This window comes from Opisthorchis viverrini (assembly GCF_000715545.1).
Source record: "Opisthorchis viverrini unplaced genomic scaffold opera_v5_637, whole genome shotgun sequence".
NCBI lineage: Eukaryota > Metazoa > Platyhelminthes > Trematoda > Opisthorchiida > Opisthorchiidae > Opisthorchis > Opisthorchis viverrini.
The window spans coordinates 99261-113455 of NW_008752305.1; the positions used below are offsets into that span (position 1 = coordinate 99261).

The 14195-nt window shown below is 40.9% G+C and overlaps 1 protein-coding gene across 1 annotated transcript in view; it reads left to right on the forward strand.

Moving 5' to 3' along the window:
• T265_15603 (hypothetical protein) overlaps nt 1-14195 on the forward strand; it is a gene marked incomplete at both ends in the record, with an annotated part of 48437 nt that overhangs the window by 27858 nt on the left and 6384 nt on the right. Inside the window, 2 exons of the mRNA XM_009178731.1 lie at nt 5600-5683; nt 10837-10960. Coding sequence (XP_009176995.1) covers nt 5600-5683; nt 10837-10960 — 208 coding nt within the window. The remainder of the gene's footprint in view (nt 1-5599; nt 5684-10836; nt 10961-14195) is intronic.

Sequence of the window (14195 nt, forward strand, 5' to 3'; positions counted from 1 at the left end):
ACCACCAAAGACCTCTTCCTGGTTGTTACGCGTAACATTCGTGGGATTCTAAGGAACGATAAATTGCGGCACAGAATAAATAGGGAGCTGCAATCAGCCACTCATTTTCAAATACGAGGGAACCGTGAGCGTTTTTTGCATCCAGTCATCACGTGTCTGATTTTAAAATACCACAGATGGGAGAAAATTATTTTTCATTATCTCTGAGTATCCAGCTTTGTTCTCGTGATTATTGTCAAGGTTGACATGACCATCTCAATCCGAAAACCCGTTGTTCGTTCGCTAGTCTGCCGGACATTTCACATCCAATCTTTTCAACGAACTAATACACTAAATCCGCTGTACCATTATCATAACCCGGATATTGATTTGGTCCCACCTAATCTTCTAGAAGCGCAGTAGATTCTACAACCACGAAGATCTGTGCAGCCAAATTATTTCCTTTGCCGAATTGGGTTATACTTACAAAAAAATCTGGTGCAACGTGGGCAATATTACTGATGCCCTTTCTCCCGTGAGTATATCTTTCGCACTGAGTTGAAAAAATCAGAAGGCCCAAATAACATGTCTATCAACGAGTTGTGGGGAAACGGCAAAATATAACGCCCTGTGAAATGGATGTCGAAAGGTTTTGTCATGGGTGAGTTACACGGCGTGGGTTACACGGCAGTAAGAGTATAAACCATCAACGAGGGAGAAGAATTGGGAATGAGCACCCCTCATCACTCACCAGTGTGTCTGGCGGCCAAAAGCATAAAAAAAGATTTGGTGTCAAGGAACTTGATCATAGTCCGAACAGATGGAGTAGTCCCTACACACTTCCCAAGGTTGGGATAGGGTTGATATAGGTCTCCAATATCGGTATCCAGGATAATTCTCGCAAATACTGGTTTAAAAAGAACGGAGCATCCTGCGGGGAATATTCCGGTAAAATACAAGAGGTGTAGCAACCAGCCAACCAAACAAGCCACCACGATTTCCTTATAATTTCATAATATCCACCGTGAGAATGCTCAATGATGTTTAAATTTTATCCCAATTTCGGATATTCTGGAGGGAGGTCGTTAGGCTATCCGCAATCAGGATGAAGACTATTTTGTTTTGATGGACGCAAGAACGCCTGAAATTTGGAGGCTGTGCTTTATTCGAGCTCATATCGACGTCCCTGCGAAAAGTTCACCACTTCCTGCATAAAATATTTTTCCGACTTTTGACCAATTTTAGGCTGGTGTTTTACCGTTGAAGACCAATCTAATATGACGCAGAATCCACGGAACTTTTGAATGGAATATTCCTTAAGAAAGATAGGGTTCTTCATTTCGGAAGCTTTTCCTTTATTCGAGGTATATTTATCAACCGTGCTCTTATTCACACTAGCACAATCACACGAGCTTGCGGAGTGAATATTTATGAAGCCTTTAAACGGACACGCTAAACGCGAAGGGATTATGTGTTTATTGGACCTTGTGCAGTCAAAATGAAGCACTTATGGTCACTGAATCCCTATGTGAACCAAAATATAGTTTGTAAATTTAAAGCCTATGCGTTTTCACCTTCGACCGATCTGTGCTGCCCAGGGATGACGCCGATTAATTGCTCCGTTTGGCATTTGTAAATTTAAAGCCTATGCGTTTTCACCAATTCACCTTCGACCAACCTGTGTTGCCTAGGGATGATGCTGATTAATTGTTCCGTTCGGCTACTAGCAAGCTTCGCTGCTCAATGGAAGACGCAAAGCAGAAGTGTATTCAGATCTGAAATCGAAGCGAATAAAACGTTTCCACTTTGGCATATAACGGCAAAATGTAAGCCCCCATGAACTTGCCGGGCGATACAGCGAGTCACGTGAACATTTTGTTCAGAAGATAATCGAGCAAACTTGAAAACTAAGTAACTGATATTAAAGCAAACTACGTAGCTGCTTTTACACATGCGCAACGATGTGCGGCACTAGTGAGCAATGGCTACTCTGCTACATATACACAGGATTTGCTTGAATGCCATGCAAATTAGGCGTAGGACGAGCTATCCTCAAAAAAACTCATGACGTTGCCAGCCAGCTAGACGTGAGCTTCTAAACAATGAAAAAAATTTTAATGGGATTGTTGGTTATGCAGGTTTTTCGTCGGTACTCAAAATATCTTGTTTGCTAAAGAAATAATTATTTTAAATAATCAAAAAGTAAAATATTTCATTTTCTACTAATCTAAATACATAGCAGGAATTGCACTTTCATTTTACTTACCTCCCAGGATGACTGCTTGCCTCACAGCTGTTCAATATCCCATGAACTTTCCTATTCGGATTATCCGTATATGATGGTTAAATTCGACACAAACCGCGATGCAATCTTGGCTACTGTAGTGCCTTAAGCAGTTAAGATTAGCACCCCAAAAACGGTTAGGGTAGACGTAATATCGGGACCAAAGTTGCGGAAGCTTCTCTCTGCAGTACAAGGTTACATATATTTAATCCGGAATTCACAAAATACCAAAATATAAAACATACTTCACTCTAGTGAGTATTCTCGGATGTATTAAAACAATGTTCCGCGAAGTGCTGGAATAGTTGGTTAAAACAATCTACCCGGGGTTATTCAAGAATTTTTCTTAGCTGGTTGTATGAGAACCCCTTAGTGGTATTGAGCATGGCTCGCATGACACTCTACTTTGGTGAGCCACCCAGTCTGTGACTTTTGACGACTTACTTACTAGAAACACTGCAATCATTTGAGGAGGACTCAACCAAGATAGACGGGTTTTCAATTTTTTCTTCAGTTTCTGATTTCACAATTTGAAATCATTAGTCAAAATCTATTTTCAGGAGATTTGTTTGCATCCTCTTTGTGTACGCAATCTGATTGATATGAGCACTGTGTAAGCATATAGTAAGCAAACTTTTCATCATTGGAATGGATGCATTAGAAGACCAAAGATAATTTTAATAATCACAAGAAAATATTTTCATGCCGCTGTGAAAATATTACAGTGGTGCAATGTACATCTCAGTGCACAATGATGTGTGAAATATTTATCCAGTGTCCACATTTGTCTACAATTTCATCGTTACCACATTCGTTGGCACACCCTCTGCGAGCTCATTTGTGAATTTCTGGAAACATCGATGGAGCAGGGTGAATCTTATGCGTGGATGAAATTAGAGTCAGAATCTTGACGGTGCTGCGCATGACAGTTGAGCTTTTACCACCTCATTTGGTTATATACATACAGAGGAATCTCGCGTGACATTCGTAGTTGTTGTTGCTGCAATTTCCTGTATCGATCTTTGGCTGCGTAAAGATTGATATGAGAATTGTTAGCAATCATAATGCGGTCCAAAGCACCACAAGAAGTCTTCACAACACTAAGGATGCTGATTTGTTATTTCAAACTGCAAGTGAATGCAAGGTGCACATTTCCAACACCCGGTTGACCGACACCGAAAAGTTTCAAGACAGGTGCGGTGATTTTTCATACCCGAAGTGCAATGAAACGTTTCCGTCATGCAACCACGCTGCATAGAACATTGAATCCTTTCACGTGCTCCCTTCACAAGAGTTTCAGTAATCATATGACCAATAATTTTAAGACACTCCTGTGGGTGCAATACGATGGTGGGTAAAGGATTTCGTGGTTTCACTGTAATTACCCTTCGAGTGTCGTGAAGTCAGGAATAATGAAATTTCCTGAACTGAATTCCGAGGACGTTTCTGCTGTCTAAAACGACTACGCAGTCAACACTATAATATTAATTGAAATTTTGGATAAAGATTTGCATATATTCCTTACGGAGACGAACTGAAACAGTGTTGGACCCAAAATTATGAATGCACGTATCTCTTCGAACACGAGAGCATCAATGGCCCGATGCTTTGTCAAAACAGGAGTACTGTGCTTCCGATGAAGGACCACAAGGTTTGAAGCACGTGACAAAGCATGACATGCCATTACTTGTGTTTAACAAAATAAAGAAACACAAATGATGCATTGAACCACCATGATGTAAACACAAACGCACTCAGCTTGGCGAAATATATCGTCAAAATCCATAAGAAATTTGTTCAGTCCCATATTCCTCCCTTTACTCATTTCGACGCTCTACTCAATCTGGACGGCATCAGGTTCAGTGCGGTACAAAACGCTACAGTGTTGCGCCTCATTGCTGAATTTTATCTCAGACTAAATTAGGTTAAGCGATCTAGCTTGGAAATGGCAAAAGGACCAAACAACACATGCTCAACTGTGATCAGGAAGTCGAGCTACATCGGCGAAGCCGCCAACTCGTGCTATATCTGGTTTACCAACATACCGAAACATATAAGTGCAATCAGCAGTGTTCCAGAGCACTGACCCAGACGTTGGGACTTGAATTCGACCATTGTACACATGAGACAAATATCTGCTCAGATTGTGATTGCGGTAAACTATAAGTTCCATGATTTGATATTTTGTTACGAAATACTTGAGTGTGTATTGCACTGGCCCAGTATCTGTGCAAACCATCATATATCTGAAGTTTAGGGACTGTTTCTTGCTTGGTGACGATATTCTGCGCTCGGAGGTTCAGAAGCAGGCGGCACTGTTTTGTTTCCTGGTCCCATGTTTTCTGAGGAACCTTGCCAGACGGTAAGTAGTTTCACGTAAAGGTCATAACAAGGATTTCATCACAGAAAATGCCATTTGGTAAACTTGCACAAATGCTCAAAAGTAACTCGTACCGGCCAGTTTAGGATAGATGCCTAACAGTCAAAAATCGAGATTTCACTAAGCAATTTAATTTGCTTCCAAAAATTTCAATATGTCCCATCTCACTTCGTGGTTTCAAGAGGTCAATAATCCCAATATTCAGGGTCCAAAAGTCGATATGTTTGAAGGCTGTTATTCGGAAACAGACGCGGTATTTTTGGTGATGTGAGGCTAGAACATGAAGAATTTGAAAAAAGTGGGAAATCTCAGTCAGCAATGGCAGTTGATATTCCCAAAGAAGTACCCACAAACTAAAATTTGAACCCAGAGCATTCAAGAACGTTTTACCAGCCACATAGATAAACATATGGGTCATTTATGAGAGCAAATAAATGCAAAGCTTGATGGACTGAGAGGGACAAAAACAAGTAAAGTTGATGAATTTAGCAAACTCCATCAAGCAAATACACTCAAACATTGGACGTTGATTAGAAAAGAACTATTCCTAATGCTGCGAATCAACAGAACAAAACTAAATGCAGCATTCTTATTGTACCTAGATAATTTCTCTCCATTTGCTTTGGTTAGTAACTCGTGAGAAATGATGATCCGCACAGAATGTTTCATTGAATGGCCGAAATTAAGTTGAATTAAGTAGCCAATGAATTCCCCGAAGACTGTCCACCTTAAAGTACCAGGTGTACCCATTTTCACGAAAAGTAGTAAATAAGTGAAACCATGGTCCATGCTTCGTGATTAGATAGCCCTCAAAGTGCTAGAATATAAGCTCCAGCACTTGGAATAGTAGCCACTGACTGAAACATCCGGCCAAGCGGCACTTGGGCGACCAACCCTTCACAACATCAAACAGAGCCGAAGGTTAAAAATAATTTATTTCATCTACTAAACCCAAGGCGCAGAATGACATTCCAAAAAACGTTCAGGCACTAGTTGATCTACAAGCTGAATCTGGCTCGCCTGATCAGTTACTGGATGAGGTAGGTACTTTTCTAAAAATGAGATGAAATATAGATTGGACATTTGGACTTGGAAGAGGAGTGTTCAGATAGGGGTCCAACGTCGTGAGCGCGGGATAAAAGACTGTTAAGTAGGTTACCATTCATCCAGTATAGATGTTAATATCACATGAAATTAAAGTAGTTCATACTTCGTTGCGGGAATTTAGTATTAGCCATGTTCATCACACTACTGCTCCACCAAAATCTCGATAGGGAAGCCGGCAAGCATTCAGGCCAGTTGATCATTCAAATAATTCAGCTACAATCCCGCCCGCGACAACAAAATGTGAGAATTAATTTTCGCACCTACATCGATATAACCAAACGAACTAGAATTCTAAAATTCAGCGCAGCGTAACAAGCAACTTTTATGTATTCTAATTGACGGATATGTGCAGCATGTAGAATAATAAGACAAAAGAATAATGAACAAAGCGATGAATAGAGTATCAAGCATGTTCATCACATTCATGCCGAAACGGCCTTTATAGCACACAGATTTATTACGGAGTGTATGAGAGAAGAGCTTCCGCCTTGAACTTATTTTCAGCTTATTTTCAGTCCAAGTAATTAACGCATTAATTTTTTATTTCCTTGTATTTGTGCCTGGTGAATTCTAGGTGTTATTCCATGAGCTTCAATTCTACATTTTACCTCACGTAGTATCTTTTGAGAAAACGAGGCACTTTAATGTTAACGGCTTAAATTTTTATTCTATGGCAAAAGTTCTTGAAACGCTGATATGATTTGTTGCGAAGCAGGGATCCTTTGATTTTTCGTGAAAATCTATATTATGTTTTTTCAATAACTCAACAGTCCGGCTGACACTATAATCCTTACATGTTATACGTGATTTGTATTCGGAACAATTTCACTATTTTCGGATGGAATATTGACATGTTTCTTTTCATTGTTTTTTTGAATCTTGGATCATTGGATGCGGTATAATGACACAGGCACGAAAGCAAGAGAAAAAGTGTTATTATTAATCAAATATATTAGCAAGTGGGAGCAAAAAAACACCTTCAAAGAAACTATTCTGTAAATTGCCTCTTGGGTCGCAGTCGAGAATATTCTATAAACCGGCTGATTTGCTTCCAGAAAATATCCATCAGGCACTTTGTGATCACTGTCCGCCTTTAGTTGAAAATGTAAGTCTATTTTCTTCTGCTATAATCGATTTGCATAATGAACGTTCAACTATGGTTATTAACGTACTCATCAAACATTCTTTCTCGTGGGAGTCATTGAGAATGGACCGATATGCTTTTATAGATAAAAATGCACAAATGTCAGAAATATTGTTCCGACATTGTGCGCTGCGCTGGCTGTGGAATAATTTCTGTGTAGCAGCANTTTCTTCTGCTATAATCGATTTGCATAATGAACGTTCAACTATGGTTATTAACGTACTCATCATAATTCTTTCTCGTGGGAGTCATTGAGAATGGACCGATATGCTTTTATAGATACAAATGCACAAATGTCAGAAATATTGTTCCGACATTGTGCGCTGCGCTGGCTATGGAATAATTTCTGTGTAGCAGCAGGACGTAGTTGAAACTCACCTGTAGGTCTAGCAGAACCTCATGAAATTTGATACGATAGGGAGCATTTAAATGGTGAATTTGAGAACTGTGAATCCAGTACATACTGAAACATCCTAGAACTATGAGTTTGAGGTCTGCCTAACATGTGATCGATATCGTATTTATCCACTATATTTTGCTATATATACGGCCCATTCCAACGTCCCTTGGGGGTTCCAAGACTTTGACTCAATGGAGTACCTCCAGGCATGGACAATCCTCCCATTTGGGCTACCGTCGTAGGCATCGCAAGGTGCATCTACGGGGTTGAATTCATGCTTGCGGTAGCGCAGGAAATAATGAGATGATGAACAGTCCGACGGCAGAAGAGCATACTTTATTGCCGGCTGTCAAGCACGCATTCATGGGTTGTGTGACAATCCTAGAGCCTCTATTAGGTCAGTTTTATAATCTAACCGGCCACTGAAATGTCCCCCAGTGAGCCTTGAAAAATATAATAGAACATGTAACGACGTGGCTCAGTCAAGTCACATCTTTCCTAAGTTTCTGAATATTAATAGGTGAGCATGCTAGATGGGTTGATAACTCCTGTCATGTAATTGCTGTTTTCAGCAAAGTTGGGTTCGAAAGATTATAAAGGCGGAGCATTGCATCTTTAGTGCGATAAGTGAAAACCCATTCCTAAATTTTCATGAGCTGCTCTGTTATTATGAACGGACAGGATTTTTGTTGCTAAGACTGATACACATTCTAGGACTTTCATTTCAGGCGCGAGAGGTTAACATGTAAATTCACGACTTTGCTCTTGTCCGAACAGATAGCTGTTCGATTTCATTACTTGTCTGGTTTTTCTTCATACCTCTATGAAATCCCACATATTCCTCCGCAACTGAATGCACTGTAACATTCGTGCGCAGGTAAGGCAGAATTGAAATTGCACAAATGAATTTGACATTTCAAATGCCTTTCACTTGTAGAAAGATTGTCAATGATTGCCACAAAACCCTAAAAATTGCTTATTATTTGGATTTTATCAAAATGAAACATGAATTGTTGGTTTAGCTATTGTTTTGATACTGACTCTAAGTTTTTGTATAATTCAGTAAATTTGGAGGCAAATATTTATATTCTGACTTCAGCATCCAGAATATTTTGCAGCAAAATGACTGTGAAAGCCAGAAGTCCTACAACGCAACAAATGATCATCTTTTAAAGCAGCTATTTGATAAATACGTTCCAGAAGTGGACACTTTGGTGTGGATAACATTGCTAAACTACTAGGCTGCTCATTCCAGATCTATAAACCTAGTGGAATTCTCCTACAAGATGAAGGGCCTCTATTTCATTCCCTTACATTGTAATCCACCTTCATCAATGTGAGCATAGCAAATTCTTTGACCGAACTGCAACATCGATTGTAGCGTCCCAGACATTCTGATGCATTTGAAGCTTCAACGTTGTCTGCTATGCTGTTAGTTACACTAATATCCAGGCATTGAGAATCAGCTTCAACTCAGACTGATTTTGAACCACGCTCTCAGCTCCAAATCTTGCAATCAAATGCAATCACCTTTTCGTCTTGTTTCCAAAAGATGGATGGGTGAAGACACTGCAATCCAGTAGAAGGTTGCCAAGTGCGTGCCAATGTATGCAATTCAATTCCGGGTTTCACGTACTTGCCAATTTGGTTTGAAATAATTTAACGGTGATCAGATTGTGTGTATAACAAGCACGGCTTTTCTCTGAAGAATCGACGAAAAATGGATGGCCGCATTTTCAAGGACATTCAGGACGACAAGTGCAAACAAGTGAATGTGGAAACATGCCGGAAAGACCTGTGCAAACGCTTTGCTGTCAGGCACGACGTGCATGCAGTTACTCAAAAACACTTCGTCGAGGCAAATTCGAAGCTGTCTAACGTTATTACTTATTTTCTGATAGTAACATTGCGGCAGTCGGAATGCTACGGGTAACCTACCTAACACCGATGAAACTGCGTGCATTATGAAATCACTCTTGATGTGCTGCATATAAGGAATGGGCCAATGAAATAATTTAACGGTGATCAGATTGTGTGTATAACAAGCACGGCTTTTCTCTGAAGAATCGACGAAAAATGGATGGCCGCATTTTCAAGGACATTCAGGACGACAAGTGCAAACAAGTGAATGTGGAAACATGCCGGAAAGACCTGTGCAAACGCTTTGCTGTCAGGCACGACGTGCATGCAGTTACTCAAAAACACTTCGTCGAGGCAAATTCGAAGCTGTCTAACGTTATTACTTATTTTCTGATAGTAACATTGCGGCAGTCGGAATGCTACGGGTAACCTACCTAACACCGATGAAACTGCGTGCATTATGAAATCACTCTTGATGTGCTGCATATAAGGAACGAATGGGCCAATGACTTATTATTTTTGGTTGCAGGAGTAAGCTCAAACCGCGCTTTTGTTATCGTCCAGAGTTCATCGACTCTACCCTACGCGTAGTATCCAAGAAATCCACGCGTGGTTAAAGATTTGTGTAGATTACCGACTCCTCAATGACAATCTCTACCCCAAACAGGTACACAATTCCACGTACCGTATGTCGCGAAAATATTTTCCCCAAACGCGACCTACTACGTGCATTCCACCATAACCCGGTAGCCCGCAGTTGTTACAACGCCATTTCGTCATTTTCGATTCACGAATATGCCTCTTGATCTTCGAAACCAAACATTTCCAAATATCATGGGCAAAGTTTTGCGTGGTTTGACGTTTGTCTATGCTCCCCACGCGACCTTCCTATTTGAGCATGCGAGTCAACTGAGGGCGGTATCTGGACGTTCTTTGCGCCTACGGAACATTGATGAATGTTTATTCACTGGTACAGCTTTCGAATTGTTGGGCGCCACACTTACCCAACAGGCATATCAACATTACCTGATCGCATTTTGGTCTTAGTCTCTTTCCCGATAACCTCTTTCCTCCACCGCAATCACAACATATTGTCCTTTTATTGGTATTCTCATCTGTTAATTTTTTCGAGATATGGGTAGCTCGGGTGTGTTTACTGGTGGTTGATCGGATGGCGGCTGATCTGTTCACCGATCTTGGCGATTGGCTTGCACACATTTCGTTCCCTGTTGAGGAGACGTCAGTGCGCAGGTGATTAAGTGCTTCCTCCTTGCCTAGCTGCTTTTATATAGTTTTTGAAGAGTATCTTGTATCTTGTCATGTGATTGGGTAGTTAGTATTTACTTCCCGTTGCATTATTGTGGGATCGACCGCGAGTTGTTTGCAGAGTTGTGGTCTGTAGGCCTTTTTTCCACTGGTTTTTTGGATGGTTGCGTTGGCGTGCTCCGGGCCTGTTTGCAGTTGATGCGTTCCTGGTTTGTGTTCCGTTGTGGTTTCGCTTCCATGAATCCGAAACTGGCTACACTGCAGAATCAAACAGTATCTTTGCAGATGTTTGATATCGCCCATACGTGAACACATTCCGACCTTACACGAAGTTGTGCCTTACAAGTTGGCGAAACCTCAGCATTGTCATCTTAAGTCAACGTCCATATTATGCTTAAATTTTTAGGTTTGTTCAGATCTCATTACATCACCAGGTGGAACCTCCCATCGTGGCATGCATACCTCAACAGCTCTCCCAATCCTTCCCGAAGCTCTCCATAGAAGTGTTTTCTACCACTTTCATGGACTCCACATTCAGAAGTGAGGGCAACAAAAAGATGTTTGGTACACATTTCATGTGTCCCCACAAGAATAAGGAAGCCTGGACATGCCTTTGCATTGCGGCAGTGCAGTGAAGTAACTCGGCACATGAACTCACCCGTCAGTTTATATGCAGTTTCCGAAACTCGAATCCAGCGAGTTGTTGATTCACTTTCCCTCCCAAACGGTTTTAGTAATTTTCTTACCATGATTATCATTTTACCCGCTGGCCGTTAACTGCGCCCTTTTGGGATACACCAAAAAAACGGAAGCTTCGTGTTTTTGCAGCCTTGGGTGAGTAAATTGTGCATAATTTGCTGCATTACTACCGAACCTGGTTCAAAATTTCTGTGTAATCTCCTTACTGAGCTTTGTTGCACTATTCGGTTTTCAAAACCTTTCGACAGTCGCGTATCCCCTTGTTCCAACGGTCTGATTGGATGTTTCTATCATATGAACTGCCTAAATGAACACACTTGCATGGTCTAATTTTCTACCCTTTATTTTGATTGCTATTTGTTCCGATATTAGCGAGCTTCTTCACTGTTTACCAGGCAAACTGATGCAACGGTTAAATCTTCACGTTTGCTTGGTGAAGCCCTTTCTCTTCATACTCCGCTGTACAAAATCGTGACTTATTAATGTATTTCGGAGGTCGGAACCATATTGGGATTGTTGCTACGAAGAATTTACTATGGAGAGTAATTTAGCAAGTCTCGGGCCACTCAGCTGAACACCCAAAAGCTGATGCAAATTCCAACATTTAAATTTGGATTTTCACCTGTTGCACAGGAATAATTGAGGTTAGAGATCTTCAATACTGTCCACATATTTCATGTGTTCCGTGAAACACGCCTGCCATATCTGAATTCGGGGGTTGATGCACGGTCGGCTGTGAATCAAGCGCAATAAATGGCTTTGTGAAAATAGCGAACCCACGAATCTGCCATGGTGTACACATTACTGCTCCTCTCCCTCAAGTTTTGTATGTGAAGTCACCTAATAAATGGCTTTGTGAAAATAGCGAACCCACGAATCTGCCATGGTGTACACATTACTGCTCCTCTCCCTCAAGTTTTGTCTGTTGAAGTCACCTGGTCCTTTCATGAGCACCCTCAAATTCAAGCCACCTTTGTCGTAACAACCCATATTTGTGAGTTTGCCGCCTGCATCTCCAACCCTTGTCTGGATGTCAGCATCCTTTCTGTGTGTATACTGGCAACACAAAGGACGCGTCTTCACATCTGGTTTTCCATATGCGGACACCCGAAGGTCAGCCTGAAAGGCCCGTTTTCCCAACCAAATTCATATGATCGGACACACATTGCAAACGTGCACGTGGATATCAAAATCTTGGAAAACCTGCCAATGTACTGTAAACTAATTATTACTCGAGATTTGTTATCTAGTTAACCATTTCCTGTCTCGCTAGGGGGTATAAAAGCTGGCATATTTTCCCTAGATAATAAACTCCGGACTTCATTGGAAAACCAGTCGCTTACGTGGGACCATTCGTGTGTACCTGGAGGCGTTGGACACAGGTTTTGTTTTAGCCCTCGTCAACTGCATAGGCCTCCTCATAAGATTCTGAACCACCTATGCTAACGAAGTAGCTGCATAATGATGTGAACTCCACTTAGGCTTCTTGAGGGTGTTTTGTAGGTATATTGATGATAAATCATTTCTATCTACGAAAACAAACATAATATACTTACTTTTTGTTAAACTTCTGAGTACTTCAGGGCTCATGAAAACTTATCATACACACATGAGATAGGCATATCCAGATAAAGTAATTTCCAATAATTTAAAAAGGCATTTTTTACCGTTTCAAGAATGTAAACTGAATTTGAAAACGCAGATATGCAGCACCATAAAGTCTGCGGAAAAACTTGAACCGCTTTACAATTGCAGAGGAAACTTTAGGGTATGAGGAAGCGAGGTGATGCATTTAGTGAGTCGGGTACGTTCAACCGGACAACTAAAATTGACTCCTCTTAAAACATCACCATTTTCGCGAAAATATTTGCGAATCCATAAAACTTCCTTTGGCTCTTATTATTCCACATAAGTGCTGGGGAACTTCACGCAAAGTCAATTGACACCATCCAGAAATTTAGGAAATACGAGTGGTAGACCTTATGGCCATCAAGATTACTTATGACGCTAATTTAATTAAGCATTCACCAAATAATTGTTTTGGAGCATAGGTTCTCAAAATGTACCTGGGTATGAGACCAACAGAGGGTGTGATCTACTTGCAGCCGGCAAACATGGAATATTTGTTAGATACAATTATACCAACAGGGCTCAATTATGGACCGATGCGACGAATAAAAGATTGGATATCCTGCTCTCTGTGGCATAACTTGTCAAGCAATATGCGGACGTGCTGTGCCCTTCTACTATGGTAATGTTTCATAGCCAAAATTATCAAAACCCTCCACTTTCGAGCCGCTACGTCCCAAGTATTGGGGTGCTATCTATTTTAGCAGGTTATTCGGTTGAGTTTGCTTTATCCAGTCATAACCCTTTCAGATTATATGGAAATATTTGTTTAAACCTGGGTCATTAGGAAAGAGCTCATGATTTTTGAGGAAGATGGTTGCAAAATGTCATAATTCACTTGCATTTCCCGTGTCTACATTTGCTTCGGGAAACTAGAAGAGATAAAACTGGGAGCTGCAAAAGTGCGCATGGTTAAAAATGCACTCTCAGTGTGTCTGCTAAATGAGCCAAATCAAACACATATTCTGAGACTTCATCTTACAATATGCTTTAAGTATTCATTATTGTCACCATAGTGCGCATCGCTGTTCTATTCTGAAATAAAATGGGCCTATCGAATGCGCAAATTTATGGATTACACGGCCTAGAAAATTAAAAATGGGAACGTTGAGCAGTTGGGGCAAAATGTACACAAGCAAGAGGAAAATCATTTGAACCGTCAAAAGGAATCCGAGCCCCAAACTACTAACTTAACAGCACAGGGCACCAAGTTGAAAATTTTAGATTCTTTCAAAATTTGCACATGGAATGGTTGGTATTCCTGAAGTTCACTGGATTATCCACCCTCAAGAAGAATTACAACTTGGGCATGAAGATTGCTTAAAAGTAAACTTAATTGTTTTGCGTCCATATATGCTTCCGGTTGACCGGGATCCGATGGACTAACTGACGACGACGTCGGGAAGCAGTTTTCCAGGTGTGTGGAAATGTCCTGGAGGCGTGGAGG